Raw genomic sequence first — 18,956 nt, 5'->3', positions numbered from 1 at the left:
GGTTAGGGGCCATGTTCTGGTTACCATGCCATTAATGATGTCTCCCTATCTGTCTACATTGACTAATTCCTTCCATAGATGGTCACTGACAAAATTCCGGTTTAACCAAATACACACGGTATTGTGGGATTTGCATGGTTGGAGTAGACCTGAAGTTGCAGCTCCGTGCAAATGTGATGACCTTTCCCCCCAAGATACTTTGCATTTTACATTTTTTTGTCCTTTGTACCATGACGCCAGGAAAATGTTTATTCTCCCTTTACTGAAGAATATAAACTTTATTCAGTGTAGACCGGCCTTATTGTTTTTACAATTGTTGGAATCCCCTTTAACTATGTTTTGTGTCGCCAGCTTTTTTGCCATGTCGGTTAGAAGTAGGAGGGCGAGACAGAAAGCGGCACAAGAAACCATTCCTCCTAAAAACAGCTAAAGTACATTACCCAATTGCATTGTAAATGATTGTTAATGATTGTAAAATGTATTTGTACAGTATTTTTTATCTTGTATATACACTTCTTTTAAATATTTTTAATTGTATTGTATACGTATAGCATACTTTTATGATTTTTATTAATCGAATAAAGTGGTTTTGACTTGACTTGACTTGACATTACTGCAAAAATATTTGTTACTTGTTTTTTTCATTTGATTTTTGAATTGTTAATTTTGGTTTCTAAAACTATTTTTCTATTTCAGTTTCCTACAGCCTTTGAATTCAATGAACTATTTTTGATCACAATTCTGGATCATTTGTATAGCTGCAGATTTGGTACTTTTTTATACAATTGTGAATCAGTGAGAGAAAAGGAGGTGAGTTATATGTTTTGCTCTGATTCATCTTAGGTAATGTTTTACAGATTATCTGTCAAAGAGCAATCTGAAATAAACTAGTTGTTCATCCCTGATTAAAAGCAAAAAGCAATAGTGTGCAGATTTTCAAATGGCAATGCCAAGGGAGTGGTGGTTATAACCGGGTTTTTCTTTTTAGCCATCTTAATGACTGAAGATGCTTTCCTCATTTTTGTTCTCCCCTTATCATTGAGCTTCTGTTGTCATTACAAACGTCATACAAATTCAAATATCTTTTATTCCATTTCGCAATTATCATTCATAATATCTGTTTGGTGGTGGTATAGTGTGATCAACCTATACGGAGTAAATATAGTTTTTTTGCAGATTATTCACCTTTTGAATGAATATCCTTCCTGGCGCTAGACAGGTTGGGAAAGCTTTTCACCAGCTATAGCTCCAGCACAACCAGGATGTGCCGCCCAACTTCACCTGTGAGCCTGCCCACTAAATTACAGTGACTGCTTTAGGCTTTTATTATTCACAGCACTAGTACATCAGGGCATAAGAGCCGATGGTGAGGAATCTGTGAGAATATTATATATCCACCAGAAACATTGTTACTGTAGGTAAGTAGGATTTTCTACTGATGGATGCCTCTTCACTCAGATTCCTTACTTTGTGATTGAGTCCCCGAGCAATACCTTTGTTTGCTGCAGTTCAGCCATGGTAAAGTATTCATCTGTGTATTTGGGTAGCAAGGAATTCATATTTGGCAAAAGGATGCAAGATTATCATTTGGCAAATGTCAGTGACCGGATTGGTGAGAGCTGTGGAAGTAGCGTTGCCCCTAGTGGAGCGATCACAAATGTCCAAAGAAGGATGTTTTTTGTTCTAACGCATAACAGATTTTGACACCCAGGGTGACTGACCCAAAACAAAATGGTGTGTTTGGTCACTATCTTTCCCTTCTAGGCTACAGTGAGGCCTACTAAGTGCTTATTATCCACTCTGTCTTGTCGAGTGTGATCTGATGTAATAGTACACCACATCTCTGGGGACCAGTCTGTGCAGTCTCTCTTCTTCCTCGATTGGATTTGGAGGCAGCAATAAAGATGAAAGAGAAAATAGATTGCCCGATATGATAGTCGGATACCACCATGGGTAGGAAGGATGAGCAGGTATGAAGGTTAAAGATATCTTGATAGGAAACCGTGGAAAATGGAAGAACTGGAGGGCCAGACTTTCTCCATAAGCTGTAGTTGTTGCCACCAGTAGGACTCTGTTCAGAGCAAGACATCGTACTTGAACAACTATGCATCTGTTCATTGATGGATGCTAATAGCCCGCACAAGATTCAAATCCATTTGAGGAACAATGAACTGAGTTGGAGGAAGCAAGTAATGTAAAGATTTTTGAAAAACGTGCCACTAATGGTGATAAAAACAGGCATAGCTAGTCAGGGAGAAACATTAAGGCAGAATCTCCAACTGTGGCCATTGTCAGACCTTTTTGGACAAGATATATTGAGAATCGTCGGATTTGGAAAGAATACATTGAATAGGGTCATGCCTTCCCGCTTGTTCCACTGAACAAAATATGTTCCAGTGACCCACCTAAATAGACTTGGTAGTGGGTTTTCTGACAGACCAAAGGATATCTGCAACTTCAGTAGAAAAACAAAAACACTTTAGCTGGCACTGCTCAGTCTCCATGCGTTTAGCTGCTGCACTTGAGGATTGGGATGTAGGGCCTGTCCATCTTCCTGAAGAGTAGGTCGATTCTGTGCAGGAAAAGAAAGTGGTGGCCAAATGCTGAATCATAACCGAATATAGCACAAAATCCCCCATTTGCCTAATGAATGAATTAATGAATAAGTACTTGTAAAGCGCATGGCTACCAAAGACCTCCCAGCGCTGACGACAGAGCCAATTACCGACAAAACGAACATCAAGGAACAGCAGGGTCTTCAGAGATTTACGGAAGGAGAGATGATTGATCTCAAGCCGCTTTTGATCTGGGAGTTGATTCCAACTCTTCGCAGATATGGTGGAGAACATCCGTCCACCGCTCCGCACTCAGTTAATTCTCGAGACTGCTGCAAGACATTTCTTCTCTGAGCGTAGTGATCTTTTAGGGAGGTAGGGGTTGATGATAGTTCTTAAAATCTGGGGTGCCCTAGAAGACAGCACCTTGTGGGCAATGCACAGGGCCTTAAACTGAATTCTCTCGGCCCCTGGCAACCAGTGCAGGGAGACAATCAAGGGCTGGGCCAATGCCCGATATGAAGCCTGCAGTGGAGAACGTGCAGCACAGTTTTGCACCATTTGAAGCTGTGTGATCAGGTCAGCCATGCTCAATATTCATGTCTCTTCTGCAGGACATTCGACAGAAGCACAATCGGAAATGCATACATCAGGCACTGAGACCCAGTAAACCAGGGAAAATTGAAGTGAACATGTATTACTCTAGTGTATGAACAAGTCCAAACTTATGATCGGTTGTCTCTTCAGTCCACCACAGACATTGGCTACTATGGTATTGGATGTCTCCTCTCTGAGCAGGGGGGCCATCAGGACAGCCTGATGGTGTGAGGTCTTTGGTACACATTGGAACAGTATCCGCATGACAATGTCCTGTAACTGTGAAGGCCCACCTTTCCATAAAGGCATTATTCCCTTCCATCTCACAGAGCATCCTTCAAATACTGTCAGACCCTGTGTGTTGGGAGGCGATACACATGTGGAAGTTGAAATACTGATGTGGAATTTTCCTGGTAGCAATTATCTTGAAGGTTTCCTTTAAGTGAAAGTGGATGCTTCTAGTCAATTCTAACTGTAGAAGTGTGAGTAGTAACTACTTCACGAAGTGGCAGAGATGTTCTTCAAATTATGGAAGATCTGGATGGGCTGACTTTAAAACATTAACCAGAATCAAGAGATTCTCTTGCTGTTGGAGCCATGGTTTTCTCTGGCACCACTGAAGGGCAGTTGCCACAATCTAGCATGTGTCAACTGCAGGATGCTGAGGGGCATAACACCTGGTAGATCTAAGAAATGCAGCACAGTAAACAGTGTCAAAGTCTGAAACATCCAAATCATCTTCCAAATGCTTCATACAAGTTTGTGGTGTAAATTGGAGAGTCAGACGTTTTGAGGCAGCAGAGGATGCTGTGAACTCAAGCTGCTTCTGCTGATTGTGTCCTATGGGCACCGCTATCCAGAAAAGGGGCAGTTAATCTGTTGTATTATTTCAAACAACTGAAAAGGTTGGCACTGCTGTGAAAGTTATGTCGTGGAATAGTTTCAGACTTAATATATTGTTAGTGGAATGGCCTCGCTCTGAGAATCCAGGTCCAGCAAGCGAGTTGTAGCTCTAAAACTTTCCAGCATTCCAGTGAAGTCAGCCACCTCTCTGAATAGTTGCTCGCCATTGAAGAGCATGTCCATGGGGAACACATCCAAACATGGCTTCACAGCAGAATGGCCATGCTCATAAACGCAACTTCTAGGTTTGTGGATCCCAGGCAGCACTTCAGGTATGTTTAGGGCCATCCAAACCGTTGTTGACCAGATAAGAAAATGGCTTTTTAACTTTATTTGGTAAGTTATTGACTCTAAATGTTGGCAGTTCCTACCGGGCATAATGCTCATTAGGGCCTCAGACCCAAACTGCTTTTCCATTTTGGCAACTCTGAGCACTGGGTAGGAACTTTTCCAATGACACATTATCAAAACATGTTTTTTAACCTTTTCTTTTGCTGTTCTGTTGATCTAAACTGAGGTCAAAGGTGACGCTGTGATCTACTCTGTGGATAGTGTTTGTGCCCACATAGATTGGCGCATCAACAAATCAGGTGAAGGCACCTTGAAAGACTTGACTACTACTTTGGTGCTGGGGAGGAGCTTGTGAAGCTGCTGAATTGGAATGCATCAAGGTCACTACTGCTGGAATCTCCAAGCCGGCAGGATTGGGCTCATCCTTGGAGAGTGGCCATGGAGGGACATGAGATATCCTAATCAAATTCACAATTTCCATTAAAAGGACTCCACCTCTGAATGGTGGGCCATCTGAGGGTGGCTTTGAGACTCTGAACATTTTTGAGCTGGGACCTTCCTTGAGGGAAAAAGGACTTATCTTTCATAATCCTGTTCCTTAAGTTTTTTTGTGAAAACCTCTTTGAAAGAGAATTCCCTGTCAATAGTCTTACCTAAAAATGAAGGATAACACTTCAGCATGTCCCTGAGAGCCTTGCCCAAAAATAAAATGGCCTCCTGTACCTTGATGGCCTTTTGTTCCATCAAAGAACAGGAGTCTGAGGTTGGGGTGTTATGTTCCAAGCCTAATTGGGGTTGTAAGGAGCACTCCGTCGATCAACTGAATTTTGAAACTTAGGTCAAATGGTGCTGCGATTGTTAAGGATTGTCGATCCTAGTGCAATGATTCGTTATGGTAGATAGTCGTATCTACCCAATTTCGCACTGTTCACTTAGTGCTTCCGCACCTTTTAGTCTTTGCTTATCTGAACTATATTTAAACCATTAATGTCTTGTTCGTTATCAAGTTTTTATTCTGTGTTTATATTTACTTCACCATATAAACTTCAATTATCTTTTTCATCATTTTCATAACATTTTTCAATGAAATGCATTATTTCAGTACTTATTATGTTTCATCACATTTTCAACATTTTAAATGTAATACATGGCACTTGTAATCAATATTCATTTGTTGAGCCCAATGCATTTCGGCACTTTGCAAGTGCCTTCATCAGGGGCAATTCTGTAGAAAAATAAAAATAAAAGAACATGGTGTAAGTGTGTTGCCTTATTTAACTCTGGGGGGTTCTCATGGTTGGTGATTTTTACAAATTGCGTACCTTATTGTTGCTGATCTTTAACGTGTGAATGCTGTGCTCCAACTAAGACACAATGCTTCTGTATAAAACAACAATGAACTGCTCTGTCACTCTCTGTATCTCTACAGTATATCTACTCGTAAAAACCACCACTTGTTACCACACGTACCTTCCGCTATTGTGCCAATGATGTCTGAAATAATAAACAGGGAATGCCTTTAAAACCTATTAATTGTAATCTCAGTAGTAAACAACCAGCTGCTTAATGTCCAACATACCTCGTGTTTATGTGCCACAATCTTTCTGAAACAATAAATAACAAAAAAATCCCTTAGCGCTTGTTCTTAAAGCTGGAAGTACTTAAAACAACTCTCAGATGAGAGCCGATTTTACCTTATCTCGCGTGTTCAACTTGTTTCTGGGGAAACAAGGACAAAACAATTATGACCATCTGTCGATTTTCTAAGTTTAATGTTACCTGATATTACTTGCTCAAAACGACATCGCTTTTGCTATCATACCTGTTTCAGCGTTTTCAGATATCCTCAAAGTGAAACGCAACCTAATGGGTAATGTTTTCAACTCGAGTCAAACAATATGTGCCTTCTAAATCCCTCCGCAAGACCTCGGGACGACTCCGCGTCGTTAGTAATCAAAAACGGACTCTCTGTGAGTGTGACCCTGTTCTGTTCTTTCCGTAGGCGCCATTTTGGAATGGTTTCAATGTACTCAACTTAGTACCGATTCCTACAAATAACTCATTTACCAACCTAGTTATCATTTTCATTAGTAAATAAATCTTTCTCGATGTAACTTCCTTCTAGATGATGTATCATTACCGTCTGTTTCGTGCAGTTCTCGCGGTCCGTTCTTTTTATCAAAACTATTTGGGTAAAAAACATTACCGCTCGGCTCTACGGGGCAAATTCATTAAATAACACGCGGGCTTACCTATGTTTTCATTTTGTTACTATTGCTCATTTGACCCGTCACTGATCTGTTAATTCTGGTGCAAACCTTGTGCTGATACCGCGCTACGATTACCTATTAGATTTCTCTCCTCTGACTGTTGATTCCTCTATATACATTCCTCTTTCATTGTAAAACCTATGATATCCTCTCTACTGATTGGTCATAAGTACGGTGCTAATGACTTAAGGTATGCTTATGTGATATGGGACATGATGTGTGGGTGTTACATGTGTGCATTGTTGTATGGTTATCATGCATTGAAATATTCATACTGCAGAAAACAAAGAATATTATTAATTTGGCATCATAAAAAATAACTTTCACGTGTGATTAAATATACAGTGTATGGTAGGTTCATTACTCAATCAAATGCAATCAACATTTCCTGATTAGGTGTTAGCCTTCTCAACAATGCATTAATTTGTTCAGTCCCAAGTTCAAATGCTAATCAGGATTCCTTTACAAAAAGCACGCTAAATCATATTTGTCATTAAGGCCTGATGGTGTCATGGTATTTAAATATTTAATCCAAAATAATTCACGTTGTAAAAGTTTTTGGTGGTTATTAACTCCTGGTTTTAAGGGTACATGTTCCAAAACTAAGAATCTCAGTTGGGAGATACTGTGTTTCTCTTGTGTCCAGTGTTGTACCAATGGGGAAGTCAATGAATTGTTGCGAATTCTGCTCTTGTGTTCTGATATCCGCACTTTTATTTTACGTTCCGTCTTTCCAATGTACATCTTTCCGCATGGGCACTTGATCCCGTACACTACGTTCTGTGCATTGCAATCACTGGTGTGTTTTAATTGAATCAGTTTTCCTGTAGTAGGATGAGTGCATGAACTGCCGGTGATCACATTATTGCAATTAATACAGTTCTGACAGCGTGTTGTTCCTTTGTGTGTTATTGATGACGATGGTTGTTGTCTGAGTTTCAATTTTTCTTTAAGATTCTGTCCTCTGGTATACGCATGTAGCGGGAGCTCTTTGAATAATCCTTTAAAATCTGGTTCCATAGATAATAGTTCCCATCTTTTATTAATGATATTTCTGATTTTATGTGATTGAGTTGTGTATTTTGTGACAAATACCATTCTGTTCTGTTGATGTTTTAATCGGGGTTTCAACAACTCTGTTCTGTTCATTACTGTAACCTTTTGTATTTGTTCCTGTAGTATGTCTTTTGGGTATCCTCGCTCCTCGTATTTTTGGACTTGTCTCTCCAGTGTGTTTTCACACGTTCGTGGATTGGAACAAATGCGTTTAATCCGAATGAATTGGGATAATGGTAAATTCCTTATTAAACTCCTTGGATGGAAACTGGTATAGCTGAGCGCACTGTTGCGGTCTGTGGTCTTGGTGTACAGTTCCGTTTCAAATCCATTTTTAGTCTTAGTTATCCTAACGTCCAAGAAATCAATCACATCATTACTTATCTTATGTGTGAATTGTATCCTTGCCTCAACCTGGTTAAGATTTCTGATGAGATGTTCCAATGACTCCTGGGTGTCATCCCAAATCAAGAAGATGTCGTCGATGAATCGACAATACAGCTTTACATGTGTCCATTCTCTTAGATTCATCACATTCTGTGACTCAAATTGGGCCATATAAGTATTAGCATATGCTGGGGCCCCAGCAAAGCCCATAGATGTTCCATTAAGTTGAGCATAGAATATGTTCTTACATGAGAAATAACTGTTATGAAGACAAAACTTCAATAGTTGTAATACAAATATTTTTTTGTCCGTTGGTATTTCCTCTAGCTTGAGTAATGCCCATTCTGCGGCTTCAAGACCTGCTGCATGCGGTATGGAGGTGTAGAGTGCTACCACGTCTATAGTACACATGATCCAATGCTCTTGATAACCTGCTTGAATCCATGTTAATTGGTTCAGAAAATCAGTTGTGTCCTTGATATATGAGCCCCATTGTTGAACAAATTTCTGTAGGTAGTGATCAATGTATTGTCCGAGTGGGTCAAAGATTGATCCACAACCTGAAACAATTGGTCTGAACGGTGGATTGGTCGGGTGTTTATGTATTTTGGGAATCATATACAGTCGTGGCCGTCTCGGGTTTTTTTCTGTTAGAAATGCCACTGTTTGGTCATCTATACATCCTTTCAGTTTTGCTGTCTGTAAAAATCCATTCAGCATGATTTGTAGCATTGTGGTCGGATCCGAAGAAAGTTGTAAGTATGTGTCCAGGTGTGACACATGTTCATCCACTTTGTGTTCATAGTAATGTGTATCCATTAACACTAAAGCGCCTCCCTTGTCAGCTGCTTGTATGGTTAATTTAGCGTCATTGGCCAAGTTGTTTATTATTTGTTGTTCTGTTTTCGACAAGTTGTTATATTGTGTTTTCTTGTAGTCCAATGCTTGCAGGTCTTTTTTCACCATGATTTCGAAGGTATCTAACATTTTGTGCGATATGGGAGCTTGGAATACGCTTTTCGGTTTGAACTGTTTATCTGTGTTTTCAATCTGAGAATTTGTTGGTTCAATTACATTTTCAAAGTAGTGTCTGAGTTTTAATGTTCTCATGAACCTGAAAAAAGCTCCTACTGTTTCCAGTTCATTAGTCACTGTAGTGGGTATGAATGTAAGGCCCTTGTTTATCGTCATAGTTTGTTGCCTCGTCAATTTGGTTGAAGAAATATTAATGATTAAATTACTGTCCGTCCGCTTCTTAGGGCTTTGCCTGCCACTTCCTCGCCTTGTTTTGCGCTTAATGCTGGTGTTGGCGTTTGTGATATTGGAGGTTGACCCTGATCCTGGTCCTGTAACAAAAAAGCTGTATCTCTGCTGGTGGTAGCATGTTGACTGTTATCCACGGGTAGTATTTCTCCTGCCTGGGTTCCAAGCCTAGACACAATGTGAAGATATCAAAAGGATCAGTAAAGGACAATTTCTGATGATGTCTGAAACCAAGCTTGAAGCGTAAGCGACGAAACATATGACCTAGTTGCTGTCAAAATGCTGAGGCATTTCGTCAGTTAAGCAATGAGTGAGTGCCCTAGACCCATGTTGATGGGGAAAATACGGTAACTGATGATAGTGCAGCACATGGTGCCAAGTATACTCTGATATTGTTACATGGTTGAAGAGAACCTTAAAGGGTAGATCCCATTAACGTGGACATCTGTTATACTTATTATAATTATGATTTTTTGATTAAGGTAATTCATGAATCCACAATACAACCATTTTACACCACCTTATTACCTTGTGCAATAAATATTACTACTTTAACAAGACATAACCAACAGCCATACATCCATGGAACACAACACACAAAGCAGTCCATCTAATTGTAGATTGTGGCATGTAAATACTAATCTTACAAAATGTATTAAAATCTTAATTCTGAAATTGTTTTCCTCATCTTCAAAAATGGATTCAGTACATTTCTAATTTTAACAGCGATCCTTTTTAATCCACTCTGTCCGTTCATAACGTCCAGCCTTAAATCTATGTTCTGCTTCTGCAATGTCTTTAAGTTGTTCAAAATTACGTTTGTGTAACTCAAATAACTTTTGGGAATTTTTTATTAGCACACTAAGGTAGCAAACCATTTCTCCTCTTCCCAATAATGAACCACAAGATCATAATCCCACAGCATGTGTCTCAGGAAAGCTATTTCTCTCCCACATTTGCAACATTTAATTATCCTCCCCGATACCTGCATTGAGCCTGTTAAGGCTATCTAGTTCATATGTTTTATGTTGTAAGAAAAGAAGATTAATGCACAAGAACAAAAAAGTAATCCCCTGGTTATACCACAACAGTTCTCCTTCTGATTGTCTACACCCTAGCTTTACACTATGAGAGATCTGTTCTTGACGACATCACTACTGGTTTCTGCTAAGTAACTCGGGTAGTTTCACAATTTAATGGTGAATTCTGTTGTCATATATCAAACTCTGTGGATTATTAGTTAGAATTACCATTTTAGGAGTGTGTGTGTGGCATGCAAAAATACAAATGAAGCCTTTAGTTGTAGAATTCTCTTTTTGTTGATATTTTCTGAATATTAATATCATTGTTTTGGTCTTCTGACATGGATGTCATTAAAAAACAAAAAAACTAAATGGAGTAGATGATGCAAGTAAAATAAGGGATCCCGATGTACTAGGGTGCCCAACCTTGCCCCACCCACACTCCGTAACTGACACACTTCCAGATGGCTAGATAATACTCACCTCAAAATCAAGTGTAGAGGTTTTTTTGATAGGCTCTTATATACTGCAGTACTTGTGTCCTACTTTGTTATCTCTCTTGACAAATTGCTAGTGGTTCTTTGGCTTTTCTTTATTGTTGCCATGTATCTTTTGTGCTATTCTTGAGCTTCTACTCACTGCATATGTGTACGACAAGCCCTCTGTGTTGAAGTACTTGAGGTTCTTCCAGGGGAATACAGAGCAATTACCTAGTCTCTCCAACGAAAGCAACCCAAGTAGTAGGGTTGCTTAAGATGTGCTTTGTGAGAAAGCAGTGACTGCTACTCTTCTCAGGAAAGTCCTAATTCCAGATGTCTGTAAGGGGGTTTCCTTGAAGTGGATTCATATATTTATTACATACCATCAGATTGGTTCAGAACAAATACCTTAGATCCCCTATCCAATGCAAGGGTTTTTCTTTAGTTTACTTTTCTGTTCTGCTGTTTATAGATAGTGGAGAGTATATCATGACAGGGAAAGAAAATTACGGTCATGACCTCCTGTTGAGGGCCATGATAAGAGTTTTTCAGAGTTTATATGCACACAGAAGAAGAGCACTCAGGCTTCATGTTGCCGGATGCCACAGTTAGCGCATGGGTAAGTGTTTGCACCGCATCGACCACTATTGCGTCTCCACACTTGCCTTCAAACAGAGGGGTGTTCCATGAATTTTATGAAGCTTCATGCATGAAAGGATGAGGCAGGGCTTTGGAATACAGCGCTGAGCAAAAGTTGTCAAACTTGGGTTTGTTTTTGTGTGCACATCTCCTGAGATATTATAGTGTTTATGAAGTCACCTGAGAATATCAATGACCTTAAACTAGGACTATATATGTATCTTTTCTGTACATTTATATTTTATATTAAAGTTCATACTTAAAATAAAAACGGATCTCCTGGAGAAGGGGGTGAAGGTGTCCAGCCTAACCCAAAAAGATATGATCCCGCATTAGTTTCTCCCATATGTTTTTTCTGAGATTTGTTACTGCTATGTTGGAGATCTGATAGACTACTAGCCGCAGATTCCTTAACGTAGAATTATCCCCAGGCGTAAGACTGGATCCGGATAATTTTCTTTGCCACAGCATCTCTGCGCGCCGGGGGGCGGTACCACATGACTCCACCCTGACGTCGTCCATGGGCTTAACGTCAGCCAGGTCACATAAGCCCTGGCGCAACGTCAGTTTTTCTTTTTTCCAAGTGCAACGCGGATATGGATCGTGTCCTGGCCTGTTTTCAGGCTTTCTTTTCACGCTTTGCTTTAACGAACAGTGTGCGAATACCTTCGGGCTTCAAGACATGTACTTCTTGTGCACGTCAGATGTCGGAGAAGGACCCTCACCCTATTATCTGTATGTGGCGTTTGGGCTAGCACCATGACTCTACGGACTGCGACGCTTGTCAGCACCTCAAACCGAAGTCCCGGCGGGAGCGCCGGATGAAATTGATGTCGGCCCACTTGTCCAGGTCGGTGTCGTCCCAGCGTTCGTCCCCTACTTCAAGAAGCCAGGAGTCACCGATTCTAACTTCGGCATCGCCCCTCGCCACTGCCCCAAGGGCATCCCTTGCCTGCTGGTAGGTCCTGTTGCTTGTCTCCGAGGCCTTGTCCTCGTTAGGCAGAGGGCGCGGGTTCCCCTCGGGACGTGCGCCCTTGCCAGTAGTCACCCTACCCGCCGTTTCCTGGCATCAGGGTGACTAGGGCCCAAATGAAATCTACAATACGGCTCTGCAGGCATCTTTGGCTCCTCCTCCTCCTCCTCCTGAGACGTCCGCGGATCCCTTGCCTTGTGCGGGGCCTTCCGTGGATTCGCCGGCGTCTTCGACCTCAGCGCCGATGAGTGCTTCAGGTTGTGGGGGTGTGGTGTTGTCGAGGTGTGGCCAGGCGGGGCTCCCCTATTCGACCCACGGCGTCCCTGTCTCGCCGCGAATCCCTATGGGGCTCCCTGTGGCGTCGCAGGAGATCGCCGGGACTCTGGTTCATCCCGGAATCCTCCTCGGTCCTCTGGGCAGGCGGCTGCCTCACCAGAAGCTGAGCCGACTCCTTTTCGGTGCTGGAGGCTTATCTCCCAGGCCCTGGCGGTGCCTCTTGGTCCTCTATGCAGGCGGCTGCCTCTTCTGAGGTCGAGTTGGTGCCTTTTCGGCGATGTTCCTTAGCCGAACCGGCTCCAACCCCACCCCATTCTCCTAGGGCGCACGTGGTGGAAGTTGACTCTGTGCCGCCAATGTCCACTCCGGTGCCGATCGACGTCGCACTTGCGCCTGTGGCGGACTCCACGGCGTCCGGTCCTCGACTCGTCTCCAGAGGTTCCTTCCTCTCCGGAGGTTTGTCATCTCCTGGTCTCTTCTTCTCCAGAGACGGGATGCCGCGTTTTTGATTTTTCACTGGCGTCTTCTAGGGAGGGCTCCTCGCCTTCCCCTCGGCCTCCACCCTCGGACACTCTCCTCCGCAGCTTGCGGTTGGTTGCTCCACCTGCTTCTCCACCTTCCCCGGAAGCCCTCAAGCCCCCCACTCGTCCGTGGATCCTCTGCTATTCAGGGGCTGGCCGTTTATTCCTCCATCTGGACTTGATGACGGATGGCTTAGTTGATAGGCGTCGCCCACAGAGGAATTGCTTTCTCCCCCCGACGCCCTACGGAGGCCAGTGTAACCTTTGTTCGGGCTATTTCCACGGCCGCTGGCATTTTGCAAATAGGTGACCCCGTCACCCAATGCCCTACGGATCATCTGTTGGAAATTCTCCACCAGGACTGGTCGACGGGAGCTGCTTCTCCCTTTCGAAGCTTTGCTCCACAACAAGGGTGATCCGGTGCCTCAACCGCTTCTACACTGCCACCGCCCTACTCCGCACTATCCAGTCTGCCTTTCTTTCCACCCTTCTACTCAGGGCCCTCTTCTGCAGACTGCTTCTCCTTCCTTGCCTTTGGTGTTGTTTCCTCCGTCACGGGAGGCCCGGTGGTTGGATTTATAAGGGCGTAACATCTTTGCTTCCTCCAGTGCTGCTTTGTGAGCGCTCAACACACTTTAGGTGTTGGCCAGGGCTAACTCCAGCCTGTGGGATTCTGTGGAGTTTCATCTGTCTCGCGTCTCCCACGAGGGTGCCCGCGCTGATCTACGGCACCATGTGTTGGATGGTCTGGAGTTGGCCGCATTTATTCTCCGTGCGGCCTTGGATGTTGCTTATGCTCTTTGCCGTGCTATAACCCGTTCTGTGGCCCTCCGTCGCCATGCTTGGTTGCGGGATGGTGTTTTTCCTGAGAATATTAGGGAGCTTCTGGTTGACCTGCCCTTTGATGGGGTTCTTTTGTTTAACACCCCCTTGGACTCCGTCATTCAACGTCTCCTTGTGGGGCTCCGTCCTCCTTCCCCCTCCATAAGCTTGGCTTATTGATCCTCCGGGGCTTGATGGGAGGCGTTATCCCATCTTTTTCCTGGAATCTGGTGTTTTGATTGGCCCGTCTGTGTGTTCTGTGTGGTTTGACGTGCCTTCGGGGTCCCTAGGTTGGACCCTCTCTCCTGTTGGCTTCTGGTACAGCCCCTCTGGCAATTGTATATATTTTGGCTGATTGTTAGGCCGTCTGTGGTTCTAACCGCAGGTCCTTATGTTCTTGTTCTCTGATGCGTAATTTTTTCTCTAAGAGTGGTTCCCATGTTTTCTTTGGGGCCTGTCATACGCTAAGTGGGGTACTTGTAGCTATTGTATAGCTCTGTCCTACGCTGGGAGGGTGTGGACTCCCCTTTGCGAGTTACTCGCCTTTCCTGGTGTCGCTGTATACCGCTGGTGCGGTTTCTTTGATCTTGTCTGGGCGTAGCTTGCGCTGCTCCAGGTTCTGTCATTTTCAGTATCTGCTGCATCGCTGGGCCAGCTTTGACATGCCGTCTGCGGCTTTGTGCTGGTATTTTCCTGTGTTCTGTTTGCTGGCTTTAGTCCGTCCTACGTATTTCTCCTCATCTCTTCTGGCTGGTCCCACTTTTTTCGTGGGTCGGTTTATGTCTGGTACGGTCTCCACTTAGGGGTAGTCGTGGATTTCTCTGACTTAGCCTTCGTCTTGCGCTCGGCTTGGTCTGGGTGCTCGGCTTCATGGTTCTTGCCAACTCCTTGCTGCACACGCCTGCTCTTTCTGGTCTGCAGCCGGGGGCTTTGGTGTGTGCCCTTGTGCTCCTGCCTCTTGTTCTGCTGGAGCCTTGCGAGACTACGTCGTTCTTCTCACACCTGCCTTTCTTAACTGTGGAGCTGTTCCTGCCTTGTCCGCAGGCTTGAGGCTGAGGCAGGTTCGGCTGTCCCCTTCACTGTGTGTGGTCCCCTGTGGAGGGCTTTGCCTCCATTTCTACCTCTTCTCTTTGGAGTTTGAGGTGATCCTTTTCTTCCTCTGTACTCCTCTGCCGTTGTCGGTCCCTCTGGGGCGTCCGGCGGATGCCCTTGGCTCCTTGGATGGGCTAGGGGGTCCTGGCCTCCCTTCGCCTCGTCCCTGCTTCCTTCTGTTTGGTGGGGGCTGGGCCGCCTTTCTTGTCCCCTTTACACATCCCCTGTTGGGGTCCCGTGTTTATTCTTAATGGGAGGCTCTCTCGCAGGCCCTCCTCCCTTCTGGGTATGGCTAGGGTATCTATTCTACGTTCTGCGTAATCTGCGGCTAGTAGTCTCTATCAGATGTACAGGTTACTTACCTTCGTTAACGATGTATCTGGTAGAGACATATATATATATTTATTTCAGAAGGACAAATTGCTAACTATTCCCAGAAAGCATTACATCACAAAGAGTTCCCAGTTACTGGTCTCTCGTACTCCTGTCGGCTAACATTGTTTTTCCTATTGTTTTTATTAGAACCTTTTTTTGTTCTTTAAGTGAGAGTTTGGAGTTGCGGGTGAAAGTGAACATTAAGGATTTGACCTGTTCTGTCAGTTGGGTTGTGTTGCAAGTGTTTGATAGCCATCACTGAATCAAAGAATGTTTGGTATTGTTGGCAGACAGGAGGAATTCTTCCTTCGTGGGGATTAGGATTTGCTTTGTTGACATCCTGGTTAAGATCAATCAGGGATTTGTAGAGCGCACTGCTCACCTAAGATGGTCTCAAGGCGCCGGGGGCAGGGGGGATTCAGGTAGCTCCGTTAATCTGAAGAGCTAGGTCTTAAATGTTTGCTGTGTGGAGCTTCGTCTGATGCTGAGGGGGAGTTTGTCCCAGGTCTTGGCTCGAATGTAAGGATCTGCCTCCGTTCAGGCACTTTGGATGCAGGGGATTTCAGCCAAGTCTAGGTCAGCGGAGCGGAGCTCTCTTTTGGGGGCGTAGAATGAGATTCTTTCATTGCGGTATTGGGGTCCCGTGTTTTGGAGTGCTTTGTAGATGTTTCAGAGCAGCTTGAAAGCCACTCTTTTTTTCAACAGGGAGCCAGTGGAGGTCTTGTAGGTGCTGGGTGTTATGGTCTTGTCGTGTGATGCTGAGGATGAGACTGGCTGTGGCGTTCTGGACGATCTGGAATTTGTGGAATGGAGATATGTTGATTCTGGCGTAGGGGGAGTTTCCATAGTTCAGCCTGTTGGTGTTAGTACGTGGGTGACGGTCTTCCTGCATTCGGGGGGATCCATTTGAAGGTCTTGGGGGGATGCTGTCACTGCACAATGAGACGTACAAAATTTGGTTAATAACATTCTGGATGAAATTAGAGCTCTGAAGGCCTCACAGGCTATTGAAAAAGCATCTTTACATCAGAGACTATCTAAAATTTATTTAAGAAACTATGACTCAACTACTAAAGTGGTTGCAGGAAACTTGAGTCCAGAATATCACAACTGGAATATCGTCACCTCAATACGGAAAGAAGTTAGTCAGTACAGAAAGCAAAAATCTGTGTAGCAATACAAACCTGAGGAACTTGGAAACTATTTGCGGCGCTCCAACCTGCTTATAATTGGCGTTCCATAGGGGTGTGAGGGCCCACATGTTCTTCAATGGGTGGATTTGTTTATCATTTCCTGCTGGAACATTCAGGTGATTTGACCATTACACGAGCTCATCGTGTCCCAGCACAACGCTTTCCAAATTTGAAATTTTCACATACTAGCTTGTAACATTTTCAGACTGCCGAATAAAAGAACGCATATTGGCCAAGTCCATCAAGAGAAACAGTTTATAACACCAGAAATTCCCCATTGTTGTATTTTTGCTGACATGTCTACCTCTACAACTCTTTGTCAAAATGCTATATCTGTTTAAGGTGCAGGGTGCTCAGTTTATTATTGCACAACAGTCTAAGCTAAAGGTGTTGGTAAAGTGACAGTTTCCCCAGAAATCAGATTTTTGCAGGAGATCCACCGCAAGAGCAACTTCACAGATCTTTTTATTCAAAAAGAGTATCATCCACATGCTTATTTTGCTTCAGCTGGGCTGGCAGTAAGGGGGGTTGTAGGTTTGTTAGGTAGGGGGTAAGATTGGTTGGTAACCAATGTAATTAGAGATCCCTATGGAAGGTGGATATAGTTTAAAGTTCATGGAAATGTAAAGCCTCTAAACCTGGTCAATGATCATTCTTCAGTTTTGGGAGAAGTAGACTCATTATTACAGATTTGTAATATTGCTATGGGAGCAGTCGGGCATATAATGTTAGGGGGTGATTTTAATTATAAGCAGGATTTGGCAATGGATACATTGAATAAAGCTAAAAAGCAATTGAAGTCCCAAACTAAAATAGTAGTTGATGCACTGAAGCAAGACTTCCAATTAATTGATCCGTAGCGCAGTGACCATTGAGGCATGTTACATTATCATTGCTGTTCGCATCGTTTTCATTCTGCTTCCTGTATTAATTTTGAATTTTTGTATTTCGCATTCTATTAAATGGGTGGGCTCAGATATCTGGGATAACACATTTTCCCACCATTGATTGGTCAGAATTATAATAGAGTTCGATACAATTAGCGGGTCAGAGGCCTAGTTGGCAGCTGGCCCAGAACCTACTTTCTAACTAAGAGTGGCTTAAAGAAATGAGAACATTTATTCAGGATTTCTTTGGCTTAAATAGGGGTACCGCATTCTTTTTTTCATTGCGGGAAGCCTTTATGGCCACAGCGCAAGGTCACATCATTACTTATAAGGGTCAGCAATCAAAAGCGCTTGCAAATTGGATAGCTGAGCTGCAATTGCCGGTCGATATGTCCTCGAGGCCAAGAATAAGGCTCAGGATTTTACAGCCGACTATTTTTGGAGAACATCTTAAAAAGCCAAGAAAAATTTGAGGAATTTCTTTATTATGGAGGAAATCAAAAGCTCCAGGGCATTTCAGCAATGAGTATATGAAGAGAGCCAGCTGATTGGTAAATTCCTTGCGTGATCAACCCAGATTTAGTGAGATGCCACTTTCGTAAGGGAGCTGCAGAAGCCAGTTACTGGAGAATTAGTATTTGAGAAGACTGACGTGTCCCAAACTTTTCTGCAGCATTCAGAGACCTTCTGTGACAATAAATATTTGGTCCTGTAGGCTAACAAATCCCAATATTTTCATTCCAGCAGGCTGCATTAGTTGGTGAATTCTCAGGCAGAAAGATTCACCTCTAATATATCAGTGGCCGATTTGTAGGAAGCTCTTGCCATAATGCCTAGTGGGAAGGCACTCAAAGCATGCAGTAACGATGCGTCCCCAGTTGAGCGTTTTCAAAAATTTGCAATAGACTTATACACTTTTTGAATGATTTGTTCAACTTTATTAAAGAGGATGGGGAGGATGGGGGGCGGAGCTAGCCAGCGCCGAAGATGGCCGCTTTATCCGTCGGCTCCTCTGCATAAATTACCATCCTTAATTATATCCTCCCTTGCCGGTGCCGTGCTGGTGCCTAAAAACTGCCAAACGATACCAGACCGCTGGCGGAACCAGATCTGGGCTCTACGTCTACGGCTGCAGTGTGGGCAGCCGCTGAGAGACGGACAACGCTCCCAATCGGGGCCGGCGACTACGCGACTCCCTAGCTTCGGCGCTGCTACAGAGGCCTACGCAGCGGAGCGCCGCGTACAACGCTGCCCGACACAACTGAGGACTCGAGTACGTTGCCCCGCTGTTACCCGAAATCGCACACTCAGGTGGGGAGCGCAGGACTGAAGACGTGAGGCGGCTGCTCTCCCAC

General features: G+C 43.7%; 1 protein-coding gene across 1 annotated transcript in view; it reads left to right on the top strand.

Moving 5' to 3' along the window:
• Window positions 1–18,956, top strand: part of MTM1 (myotubularin 1) — a 405,405-nt gene that overhangs the window by 297,859 nt on the left and 88,590 nt on the right. Inside the window, exon 13 of the mRNA XM_086918601.1 lies at window positions 697–810. Within this exon, the coding sequence (XP_086774727.1) occupies window positions 697–810 (114 nt within the window). The remainder of the gene's footprint in view (window positions 1–696; window positions 811–18,956) is intronic.

This window comes from Lissotriton vulgaris, chromosome 4_1, assembly GCF_964263255.1.
Source record: "Lissotriton vulgaris chromosome 4_1, aLisVul1.2, whole genome shotgun sequence".
NCBI lineage: Eukaryota > Metazoa > Chordata > Amphibia > Caudata > Salamandridae > Lissotriton > Lissotriton vulgaris.
The sequence above is the reverse complement of the archived record's forward strand: the minus strand, read 5'-3'. Positions and strand labels throughout refer to the sequence as shown.